This window comes from Abramis brama (genome assembly GCF_963993115.1).
Source record: "Abramis brama genome assembly, chromosome: 14".
NCBI lineage: Eukaryota > Metazoa > Chordata > Actinopteri > Cypriniformes > Leuciscidae > Abramis > Abramis brama.
In genome coordinates this window covers 37072695-37085432 of record NC_139976.1, presented here as the reverse complement: position 1 = coordinate 37085432, position 12738 = coordinate 37072695, and the positions used below count along the sequence as shown (strand labels likewise).

Here is a 12738-nt window from a genome sequence, read left to right as displayed (position 1 = left end):
TGGATTTGATCAAATCGCCATATTAGAATGATTTCTGAAGGATCATGTGACACTGAAGACTGGATTAATGATGCTGAAAATTCAGCTTTGATCACAGGAATAAATTACATTTTAACATACATTCACATAGAAAACAGTTATTTTAAATTGTAATAATATTTCACAGTTACTGTATTACTGTATTTTTTTTATAGTACTATCATAATATTGCACATACACAAGTCAAATTGAGCATTGTTCACACATTAGTCTTTATTTGTTTGGTAAATTAATGTAATGCACTTCATTTTTGTCAATAACAACACTGAAAAAGGTTGGCGGATACTTGATCACACGTTTCTCTACAATTGTCAATAATTACAGGTCATGAACATGATGCTTAATAATCCATAAACAAGCCAAAAGATATAAAGCTAACACAAGTCTATCATTTTTAAAATAGAAATCAAACCCCAAACTGGACAACAGAGGGAGACATTTTGCAGAAAAAAATAATTGCAAAAAAAAAAAGAAAAAAAGAAAGAAAAAAAGAAAAAAAGGGGGAAATAAGCTTATCTTTATACATCAAGATTTTCTCATGTGTCAATACAGTATTTAGTCAGTTTTGTTAAAGGGTAAATTTGACTCACAAGATTAAACATAAGATTGATTTCTCTGTAATGTTTTTGTACACTGATTATTATTTTACATGCTAATTTCCCAGTAAAAGTCATTACCAGCCACTTTTAAACACAAATGCATACACACAACTTTACATAATTAATTATAATATGACTTATTTGCACCTCACAAATAACATAATATTACAGGTTGGTAATGTGCATTATTTTGCATTTTTTAAAAAGGCAACACTTTACATTATGGTTTCATTTAATAACAGTAGTTAACTAAAATGATAAACATAAACCAACAATGAACAATAGTTCTACAGCCTTTATTAATATAGTTAATGCTAATTTTATCATTTAGTAATGTTTATGCACTGTGAACTTACACAAACAAACAATATACAATTCTATTTCTAACTATTGCTCACTGTTAGTTTGTTAATGCATTAAATAATGTTAACAAATGAGACCTTATTGTAAAGTGTCACCGTTAAAATGTTCTCTACTTAAAGAACGCCAGTGCCTTTGGAAAATTTAATTAAAACACAATCCCGCTTTCTCCACAAATGACCTGACAACAATAGCGTTTGAAGAATCATTTAATTAAACCTGAGGATTATTCCGCTTGAGTGAATTGTAATAAATTATCTATAAAATAAATAACTGGGCAAAAATTGAGCTGTGGCAGATTAGCAACCAGGGAATGACTTTGCGTTTATTTGCTTCATCCTTAAGATGATCCCGAACACACACACACACACACACACACACACATGCACGGCAAGGGTTAAGATGATCCCGGGCGGACACACACATGCACGGCAAGAGAAAAAGCAACACACAACCTTCAATCTAAGCAACTAATGAGGAGGATGAGAGGTGCATGAGTCACTTTTTCAAGGCTTGTTCACACAGCTATGATGAAGAATGACATCTTTGAAATGTGTTATTAATATAAAGGGAATGCTATATTGCACCCACACACCATCAGACTGGGAACTAGACAACTTAACATGAGATACAACATTAAAGCACTACACACACACACACACCCTATGCCTGCCTGACGGTCAAAGGCACATTGAACACATTGTACCGGACGAATACTGCGATAACCACTTTGCTGTCATCAATACTTCCCCAGGTTTCAACATATGTTTGTTTCGGTCCTAAAATACTCCAAACGTGCACGCGCTCACCTTGCGTCACGTGATTTCGGCCCTTAGAAGTCGGACAGACTGAGTTCAGTCTGAACTGTTTTAGCCCTTCGCAAATGTTATAATTCTCTAAACCCCCCAAATGTCGATGCCAGCTCAATATTTACACATTATACAGCTCTAGCGACAGGGATTTAAAGTAAGTGTTTTATTTACAAGTGTATAACAGTAAATGAATTGATTATAGCCTACATTCAGGTGGAGGGTTTATTGTTAAAGCTCTACGAATGAATGAATGAATGCACATGGTTACGCTCCTCTCATTCTGTGTGTCTTTTCGAGTGATTAAGGCACTTGCATTGTCGTTTTATAATTAATAGTTGTTCATGTCCTCCGAGCGATGCAAATGTGAAGCATCTGCTATTGAACAGTCCGTGTTGATGCTTCAGCATTAGTGTGACGGGATGCATTCATCACAATGATGGATAAAGGCTGAATATCTAATGTTTTATAATGAGGTATATTCAACACGTTGGCAAAAAGAGTTGCACGATTGTACACTTGTTTGAATACTTTTCTCAGAATAATGAATAATAGCTACAGTTGAATGCAGTGTATGCCCTCCTTGCGTTCTCTGTCATCATTGTCCGTCTCGCTGACTGAGCAAAACGTTTGTATAACAACTGGAACGAGGAGGATTGATTTGCATCTCATTTGCCAGCTGATGAATGTTAATTGAGTCCAACCAATGGTTATTGGTTACACCATAATAATCCAAAAATTAAAATATTGAGTGTTCAACAGAGGGGTCCAAGACCTTAGGACTTAAGTCGCACTTGAACCACGAATACAATTTTTTTTTTTTTTTAACGATTCGAGGTGTTTTGTGTTTTCAAAATTTCAAAAAGTAACAAATCCTTCCCTTGTGGGTCAATTTGACTAGCCTGGTTCTACCAGACTCTCGTACATTTCATTTGTACAGAGAGTCTGGCCTCTCTCCATTGAGAAACGTTTACTTCCTTGAAGGCGGGTTCTCTGTTAAAGTTCAAAACTATTGGATCTGCCCAGAGTCACTCAGGATCTGCCATAGCCAATCGCTAACGTGTGGTCGTCCGAATGATCAGAGGATTATGTTTAGAATAAGATGTCTATCTTTTATAAAGTTTATAAAGCGACGAGAATACTTTTTGTGCGCAAAAACAAACAAAAATAACGACTTTATTCCACTATTCATTTCCTTCTCTCTGTTCCTCGAGTCTTGATAGAGCAGCGCGTCTGTGTTGTACGTCACATGTAGGCTCACTATTGGCCGACGCTAGTCATGTGTGTGATCACATCAACGTCATCGTTCTCAGCCACTCCCTCTGTTCGCTGATTGGTCCTACAAAAAATTGATTTCTGGAAACCTAAGAATATACAGCAGTCCCAGACGTAGTACTGAAGGAAAATGAAATTGAGCGGAAGTGCGTAGGAGGGCGCAGCCAGGCTACAATTTGACCCCCTTAGAAATGAATGGAATGCGAGGAATGCTTGGAATGCAGTAGCCTACACATAGAAAACCCTAAAATGTTCCAAATTTAAACTAAAATTCATAATATTTTGATAATGTCCACATGTGTATCTGAATGCATACTGAAACGAACTGACTTTAGGACCCAGCGGAACAGCTCATTTGCTCTCTCTATATATATATCAATATCATGTTATATTATGTTTTTTCACAAGAGGTCCACAAAGATTGTAAGATATTTTGAGCTGAATTAAAAGGGTTATGCATGAAATTGTGAGTTATTTTAAGGAATGTGAGGAATGTGCTTAAATTACTATTTATGTATTATTTATTGGTAAGGTAAATAAATTAAAAATTACAAAAAAAAACTCCAAAACAATTGCATTAAAAAATAGAAAAAATATTATCAAAATGAAATAAAATAAGACTTCTGGACAAAAAAATAAAAAAAATAAAAATTAAGTATAATTTTAGGACTTCCGGTCATTTTGCCCCGTGAGGGAAAGATATATTACAAAGTGTGATTAATAAAAAGTTCTAAAACTTTCTCCAGGTCAGATAATAATTACTAAAGCTCTGTTTCAAAACCTAGTGAGCGTTTAAAGCCACAACTCACAACTGGTTCCTAGAATTCAGCAACAACACACAGCACATACAAATATGCATAAAATAGTCCATTTTAACTGCGATTGGATTGCTTTCTCCATGAAGGATACTCGTGATGCTGTATAAATGCCATCAAAAGGAGGTTTCTTGACATAATGTTGCTGCCTACACCTTTTGGTGCCGCATTCATATGATGCCTGAAAATGTCCATTAGCTCATTAAGTTTAGCAACAGAGCTCATCTTTCTCCTCCCCCCCCCCGTCCACTGAACATTGTGTGCATTTCCAGTACCAAAATAAAACTCTACTGGGAACCAGAGGCGAAACATGATGAGGGAAGATTTTTTAAATGTAAACAAGATATAAGCAGACGGCAACCATCAGGTTTTGGTAAGATATAACAAGCATCATTCACTAAGTAAACAACAAATAAATAGGCCACAGAAATGTACATCTTTTCTTAGATTTTGGAGACCTTTTTATATTCAGTGATTTGGTCTGGCCATCACAGAAGCCTTGAATAATAAGAAGCTTGTCCTATTTGGCCTTGCGTTTCCACAGAAGTCTTTAGAGAGTGAATAATGTTTATCTAATAAGGGCCATGATCTTGAATATTGGCGCTACTGTATCTCTTAACTTTTAAAGACAGTTTTGGCACTGAAGTGAACACACACACACACGCATAACAAAACACAACAGCTTCATAATTTCTTCAGACAGCAACACCAAACAAAGCGAGAGTTATTTACAGTAAATTACATTCATCGCTTAAATACATGAGATCAATCAGATCAAGGATCTCACCCAAATGGACCATTTTAGTGTCCTAAAGACATCCAGATAAACTCTGATACTTAACGTTGATCTTAAATACTAAATCTCTCGTAGCTTCTGACTGGTAGTCTTTGAATTTCGCCAAAGGACAAGGTTCATGTGACATTTTCAGATGCTGGTCTGAAGGTTTCCATTGAGCAATGCAGCGTTTTGCGTTTCCGTCATGACATCGTTGACCATTCGAGTCCTGTCCTGTCGACTGTCGCTCCGGTCGATCTCATCCAAGCCACCGACTCGTTTCAGACACAAGACGTTTTGGAAACTCTTCTTGAAGTTGTCCGACAAGAAGGCGTAGAGGATCGGGTTGGCGCAGCTGTTGGCGTAACCCAACACCACCACGAAGTCAAACGTGCTTTTCAGCACGGGTGTTGTGGGGACGGTTCCGGTCACAGAGGTCACGTTGAATACGTAAAACGGTAACCAGCAGAGCACGAACACGACCACTACGATGGAAACCATACGGGTGACTTTCCGCTCTGAGCGCTTTCTTTTGGTGGAGCCGACCCGCATGCCAGAGGATTTCACCTTAATGACGATTAGCAGGTAGCACATGGAGATCACAATCAGCGGCAAGAAAAAGCCCAAGAAAAAGGTGTAGAAGATAAACGCGGTGTAGTAGGTGTTCTGTGGCTCCGGCCACAACATGGTACACGTCCGAGCCTCGTATCTTTTCAAGTTCACTCCGCTGTAGATCATAATTGGCAGGTTGACTAGCAGAGACACACTCCACATGGCCAAACTAATGGTTTTAGCCATGCGTGGCTTTCGCCATTTGGTGGATTTGATCGGATGCACCACGGCCAGGTAGCGATCAAAGCTCATGACCGTCAGAAAGAAGATGCTGGTGAATTGGTTCATGGAGTCCGCGGTTAGGACGACGCGGCAGATCGCGGATCCAAAGGGCCAGTGGAGAAGCAAGAGCTGAATCGCAATGAAAGGGAGACTTAGCATGCAAAGGACATCCGCCACTGCCAGGTTTAAAATGTATATATTCGTGACGGTCTTCATCTTGGCGTAGCGCAGGATGACATAAATGACCAGCGTGTTCCCACACAGTCCCACCGCACAGACTACAAAGTACACAAATGTGATGACGACTGAACTTGTTTGGTCAAAGCCATGGTTAGTGCTATTGTGAGGGTAAATCTCCAGGCCAAAGTCAGACTCGTTCCCTGGGAAGAAGCTATTGTTCACCAAGCGGTCAGGGAGGGATAGGTTGGAATTGGGCATAAACGTCCATGTGTCCATTTTGGCAGTGTTTATTATTCACCGGGAATAGGCTTATGAAGATTGAATCCACAGTTTAATACGAAACCTATGGGCATTTAAGAAGAAAAAAGGAAGGAAATATGAGTTAACAACCAATCTATTCAAATTTCTATAAATTCACATATACATATGCCTTATTTGTCTCGAATCAAAGTAATCTAATCTAAGGGATGTTGCATGTGAGTGTAATTGTTTACACATAACTGAAGACTTTTGGGAGTATTAATGGTGGACTGTAGCCCTGATTTCCACGTTAAACCCTTAAAAATAGTTTCCAAAAGGGGAGATGCCATAGAAGAACTATTTTTGGTTCCCCAAAGAACAGTGCACAGTTCTTAAATTTGTTTATTTTTTTCTTACTGTGAATAATTTTAAAGGTTCTTCATGGAACCAGAGTTGGGTTTTGGAAGTAAACACTCCACTCATTTTTCTCCATATGGAAATTGATTGTGAATGATAACTTTTAAACCTTTAAAGACAGCCCTGCTGTGAGCTGTGAGATTGTTAATCCATGGCATTTGCTTCTGTTTAAGCCGTCAGGCCGCGTTATTTCAGGTTATTTTTTAAATAATAATATTTAACAACTGAATTCCTAGTGGAAAACTACATTACCCATGATGCTGTACAGAAAATTACACCAATCAGTGAGTCACAAAAAAACGACACATGCCAAAATTTGCTCTTTAGCTCCGCCCACTCCCATGAAGAACTGCAAGTCGATCTGTCTTAGCTCTCAAAATACTTAAATATTTGTATATATATGCATATTTTGCAATGCAATAACAATGAGAAGTTTTATATTTATCCATCGTTTTTAACTTGATTATGCTGTTCGCAGTGCTTCATGGAATTGTAGTCCTTTCCCTCACTGAAGTCGTTAAGTTCACAGTCTTGTATTATTGACTTTTTATTTTTTTTGACGTTTTTGTTTTTTTAAATCAAATCAGAGTTTGTAATGTTTTGATTCACCTCGTAGCTGATTGGTTTGGTTTATGACTTATAACTCTTTTTTAAAGACATTTTTAAAATCCCTATGGGGAAAATGAATGGAAAAAATTCTTCCGGAACCAACGCCGGGAAGGGAACTGTTCAACTCCACAAAGACCCATTATTTTTAATGATTTCAGACTAAATGTTAATGTGACAGTTCAGGAGGAGATACAAATGCACACCACAAACACATTTTCAGTTATATTCCAAACTTGAATTCATAAGTATTGTATATTTTTTTAATCTTTATGAGTATTTTCACCTGGTCACTTCATACATTTGAGACTAATACAAGACGTGATGCAGCCAAATGTAAATGGTCAAGGTTGTTTACTCCCCCAAATTGGATTACGTCAGCATACTGAAGTTTAGGAATCCCACAACTCACATGAGTGAGCAAGACACATGAATGAAGCAACCACGAATCTCAAACAATAATTGCAATATGGGGTATAATCACCACAGAGGTGAATTCTGATTAGCATATCCCGAGAGAGTAGACTGTATTTATATCCGTTCTGCTTAAATAAAAGCATTATTCAAGTAAAAAATGAGGTGAAAATGGAAAGCAGGTAACATGCATGCAGCTAGATAATCAATACTGCTTACAGGTCTGATCTGCAACTTTGGATAAACAAGGACTTTACCTTGTCTGTCTGGTTTCTACAGCTCATTGACTTTTGCCTTAGCAAATATTGGTTTAATTGATCTTTACTGAGCAAACAGAATGAATATTTGACATAAGAGATAATCTAACAAGTGACACGAACTTAATTTAGCTGTACAGCTCCTCAAGGCTCGGATGAATGAATTAATATAAAAGTGAAGTAGGATACTGCAGTGTTGTTCTCTATTTAGATTGCAGTGATCCATCCAAATCGTGTCGGTCTCCATCATCCCACACAATATCACAACATCTTCAACTGAGAAAAATATCAGAAACCCAACTGAAATCAAATCATACAACTTAGTTTCCTATTCAAAACCTCAATGAAGGATCAGTCTGCTTAAATAGCCCATATTAAATAGACAATTAATTATGCTTTCCGACTCTGCCTCTCTAAGCTATAGCCTACTGTAATTTTCAGCCAGTACACGACATGTCTACATAAATTGTGTAAAATATAGGCTTTTTATAATGGATTATTATAGCAAGTGGGGAAAAAAATCATTATTTTGACATTAGCTAAAACAGACATGATCGAACTATTTTACCTAAACACGTCTTTTACCAAATAATGTGTAGCCGGCTGATTAGGCTACCTCTAATTCTCCTCATTTGTAAGTCACTTTGGATAAAAACGTTTGCTAAATGATTAAAATGTGATGTAAATGAATAAATACTTTCTTTTTCTCAAATACAAATGTTAAACCGTCAATAACACGCTGACAGCTATGCCACGTGAATTGGTATGCTCTATGCTGTAAAAAAGACTATTTTAAAACTATCTGATGTAGCCTATTACATTTTTGCCTGTATAGTTACCTGTAGTTATGGGACACCTTTGGAAATCCATTCCTGGAATATGAACAGCTTCACATGTTTCCATTTGGCACCATTATATTACCGCAAAACTGTCCGAACAAGCGCGAAATCCAGCAAAGAATAACCGTCACTCGCACTTGACACCTCCTGATAAACCCGCGCGTGTCCGTTTGTGCGTCAGGACAGCGACAGTTCTCCTCAGATAACAAATTACCGTTATTTCGGTAGAAAATATACTAAAACAGAGGTTTAGAAGCGAATGACGCACTTGAACTCAATAAACGTAACATTTAAGTCATGAAAACTAAATTTCGAGGGGCAACAGTCGAATTCCTTTGGTATTTTCAGTCTGAGCGGAACGTGTGTGTTGCTGGAGCGCGAGCACGAGTGTGAGTGCAGATGGAGAGCGCGCGCTTCCTTGATATATATCCTGCGCAGATACATTAATCTAAACGACATGAAAGGCTATATTCAGTTGTTTTTGCTGTGTGGTCTTGATAAGGATACGGGAATATGTCAGGGGTCAAAATAATAATTTATGAATCTCCCCAAAAAAGATGTTTAAAATTAGATTCGATTGAAATAGCCTAAATGCATGTGGGAATTAATTCAGAGACTTAAATGAGTCATATCGTGAGAAATCAAATGCTCCCTCAATTCTTTGAGATAAAATAATTTTATGTTGAATGGTTGTGAACTTAAGACTTGCACCATTTATCGAAGCCAAGCTTTAAAAATGACACTATAAAAACTCTACAACTTGCAGAAAGCTTCTTTCATCTTAATGGAAGTCCCTCGACTGGCTTATAGGACCCTGTGGGAGGTTTTTTTTATATTTATTTTTATTTATTGAACAATATGTCATGTACAGACAGCATGGCAACAAAAATGTATCATTACAATATGATAGGATCAGGTGCACAAGTGCATTGCATAAAAATACAAAATAAAATAAAAAATATCATAAAGGGAGCTTGGGTTTACTTTTCAAGTCATATTCTTCTATTGTAGGACCCTGTGGAAGTGTGCAATCTGAAATCTGCCATCTTTGTCATGTGACAATTGCCCGAAGGCAGCAAAAGGGGTTAAACATATAATCAAACCAAGTGCAAGCGCACAAATCTAATACACACTTTTGAATCTGTTTCAAATAACTGCTGAAACAAACTAATCTTGAATAACTGGTCATATACATCAACACGTGACCAATTCACATTCTGGAGTGTGTTTCTTAAACAACAATAATGGAATATTATTGTCACCACTGTGTCTGTGTTCATGGACTTTTTAGGCCACATTTACACATAGCCGGGTATTTGAGAACCTAAAACCCCATTTCTTCCAGTTGACACGGCAACACATAACCGGCGTTATCAGAAATCTCCACTTTGGCCGGAATTTTTAGAAATAATCGTTTTCTGTGATAAAAACTGAGTTTTTCGTGTAAATGAGAAGCCAAACGCAGGGAAATATCTGCGTCTTCCCTTCATGTAAACTCAGGCTACGTTTACACGGAAACGATCTGAAGAGAAAACGCAAAAGTGATCACTTTTTATTCTGCGTTTAGACAAGCGTTATCGGGGGGAAATCTGCGTGCATATGGTGACGCAAAAGTGTGTGAAATTCAATGTAGTATGCACTCCAGGCGGCTAGGTGGCAATGTGAAGCACTGATCGGTGCCTTCACTGTCTAGCAAACTTTTGCGTTTTTACCATTTAGACAGAAATACGACGGTGGAGCGTTTTTAAGATTTCCACTCTGGAGGGTGGTTTCACTTTTTTGCGTTTTTAAGCTCCGAAAACGCCGTCGCCGTCTAAACGAAAGGCACATCTGATAAAATATTTTTACGTTTTCACCCGCGAGCGTTCTCGTGTAACCAGGGCCTCAGTTTGTTGTCATTTGTCACGTTCCTTTGTTCAGTTTCCCGCCACTAGTCTGTCTCCCTGGTTACCATCATTAGTTGATCGGTATCACCTGTGTCCTATTAATTACCATCATCTGTGTTTGCTATTTAGTTCCTCCTGTTCACTCTTTGTCCGATCTCTGTATGGCTGTGTTTATCCTGCCTGTCTGCCGCTTGGAGAACTTTCATTAAAATAGTATTGATGGGAAGTTCGGATCATCATTCTCTTGTTCGATCTTGTTCTTCAAAATGAACAAATCTTTTTTCGAGTCATTTTGTTGTTATACTTTTAACAGGCAAATTCCTCAAACACATCGACCTATGCAACCTTGATCATATTCTGAATTAAGAAATCATTATAATGCAGTCAAAAATAATTTACAGGGAGCATAAATAATAACTTTACCTTCCGAGTCTTTCGTTCATTTGTCACGTGACAAACGCAATGAACATTGTTCATGAACAACTCATCACTACAAAATAGGTGTATATTGATCTTAATCTGCTTGTCTTCGTCCTCCTATCTAAGCTAACTGTGACAGTTATGTTCAAAGGGTCAGAATATGGACTTGTCTGAGACACACACACACAAACCTTAAGTTAACCTCAGAAGAAAAAAAAAACCTCTATATGAAAATTGCAGGCATGTGTATGATAAATTGTGTGACAAATAATGAATTGTTTCATTATTTTTTTTAACAGAAATTCCTGAGATTGGTTATCTTCTGCTTCAATGGAACTGAAATACTCAATCCTAAAAGAAGAGAAGTGAACACACCACGAGCCTTCACCTTGGACAGCTCGTAGTTAAACTGAATATATGGGGTTAAAGGTCAATGGCTGATAAGTCATGAAAAGCCTTGATGAAAGGTAAACTGTGGCAATGAAAATAAACAGACGCAACTTGACAAAAAGGGTTAAATAAATCAAAATGATAAATGATTTAACTGAAACATGTATGTAAAAATAAATAACATCCATTATTTTTGATGAGTGGTTGACATATAGTATAAACTTGTTATAAAGCTCTAAACAAATGGATATATGTTCTGTTCGGCAACAGTGAGAGGAAAACCTTTCTCCTCAAGCTGACAAAAGTAGGCCTAATAGAAATGGGGAAAATTCTTGTCAGGATTGTGTGGTAAAAATAGAGAGGATTATGCATTAGTTATGAGAAAGCAAAGCATTTTTGTGTTTTTTATTATTGGACACTTTTATGTCCCAGTTGCTGATTATTATTAAAACATACTTTTTTTACAATGCCTTTATCAATTTTTATTTTTTTATTTTATTTTTTACATATTTGATTATTTTAAGCTAGCGCCAAAAACATAAATATTACCCTAAAAATCAATATAACATTTCAGTATGTATATACAATATTTATAATTTTACACAAATAACAAACAACACTTTTATTCAAGACCATAAAAACACATAATTTCATCATGCTTTAAACAAATTTATTATGATGAAAAATGTCACTTTTTGTGCATCATATTTTTATTGTGCATCATTTGTAAGCAATTTTGTCAAATTATTTCAAAACTGTGAACATATTACTGAATTAATTTGTATTTAGGATACATAAAATGCTGTAATTTCCAAAGGAGTGTGTCATTTTATTCCAACAAATGTTTAAAATGCCATTTCCACCAATGTTGTGTGTGGGGTGAAATATTGCATGGAGGAAATGTTCATGACAAAATTCTCCACAAATTGAATAAACCTCATCGAGAGTGTAAAACATGTTTTTTTTTAAGACAGCTCAAGTCCACAAGGCCATGGTTGATTTGTGAACCCAGCAGGAGAACACCAACAGGTCGCAGTCGAGTGGAAGAGTGGAAGACTCACGTCTCATTTATTATTAGGGCTCCCATTTCAACACAATCATGTGCTTTTTGGCTGGACAAACATAACGGTGATCAAACTGTTAAACAGAACACAGGAATCTCCATATAGAATATTTATTCATATTATTATTATTATTAAGTCCCCCTTTAGTCAATTTTTTGACATCTTTGGTCACTAAAATGACATATTTAAATGTTTTGTTTTTTGAAAAAAATTCTTCATGCCTTAAAATATCTTGAATGAACCCTTGCCTCATTTAGTATACACAGTTCTATGAATATTTTTGTGTATTTTACTACTTATTGTGGGAACTGTTTGAATCATCAAAAATATAATGCACTTTGGACACTAACTTCAGTGAGTGATAATTCATATTGTCAGGTTTGGCATAGACGAAGCAGACAGAATGGTAAGTTAAATGCTTTAATTTGCAGAATGGATCGGTACAGCGAAACAGGTGAGTAAACAGTAAGTTGAATTTCAGATGATAGCTTAACTGAAGTGTAACCAAGTCTCTCTCTC

General features: G+C 36.7%; 1 protein-coding gene across 1 annotated transcript; it reads right to left on the bottom strand.

Annotated features, from left to right (window-relative positions):
• Positions 1 to 227: 227 nt before the first annotated feature.
• On the bottom strand, positions 228 to 8854 carry sstr2a (somatostatin receptor 2a). Its single transcript, XM_084135181.1, has 3 exons — positions 8460 to 8854; positions 3264 to 6029; positions 228 to 2704 (listed from the first exon to the last, which is right to left on the bottom strand). The coding sequence occupies exon 2, from the start codon at positions 5960 to 5962 to the stop codon at positions 4823 to 4825; it is 1140 nt and encodes a 379-aa protein (XP_083991307.1). The 5' UTR covers positions 5963 to 6029; positions 8460 to 8854; the 3' UTR covers positions 228 to 2704; positions 3264 to 4822.
• Between the last annotated feature and the right edge of the window lie 3884 nt (positions 8855 to 12738).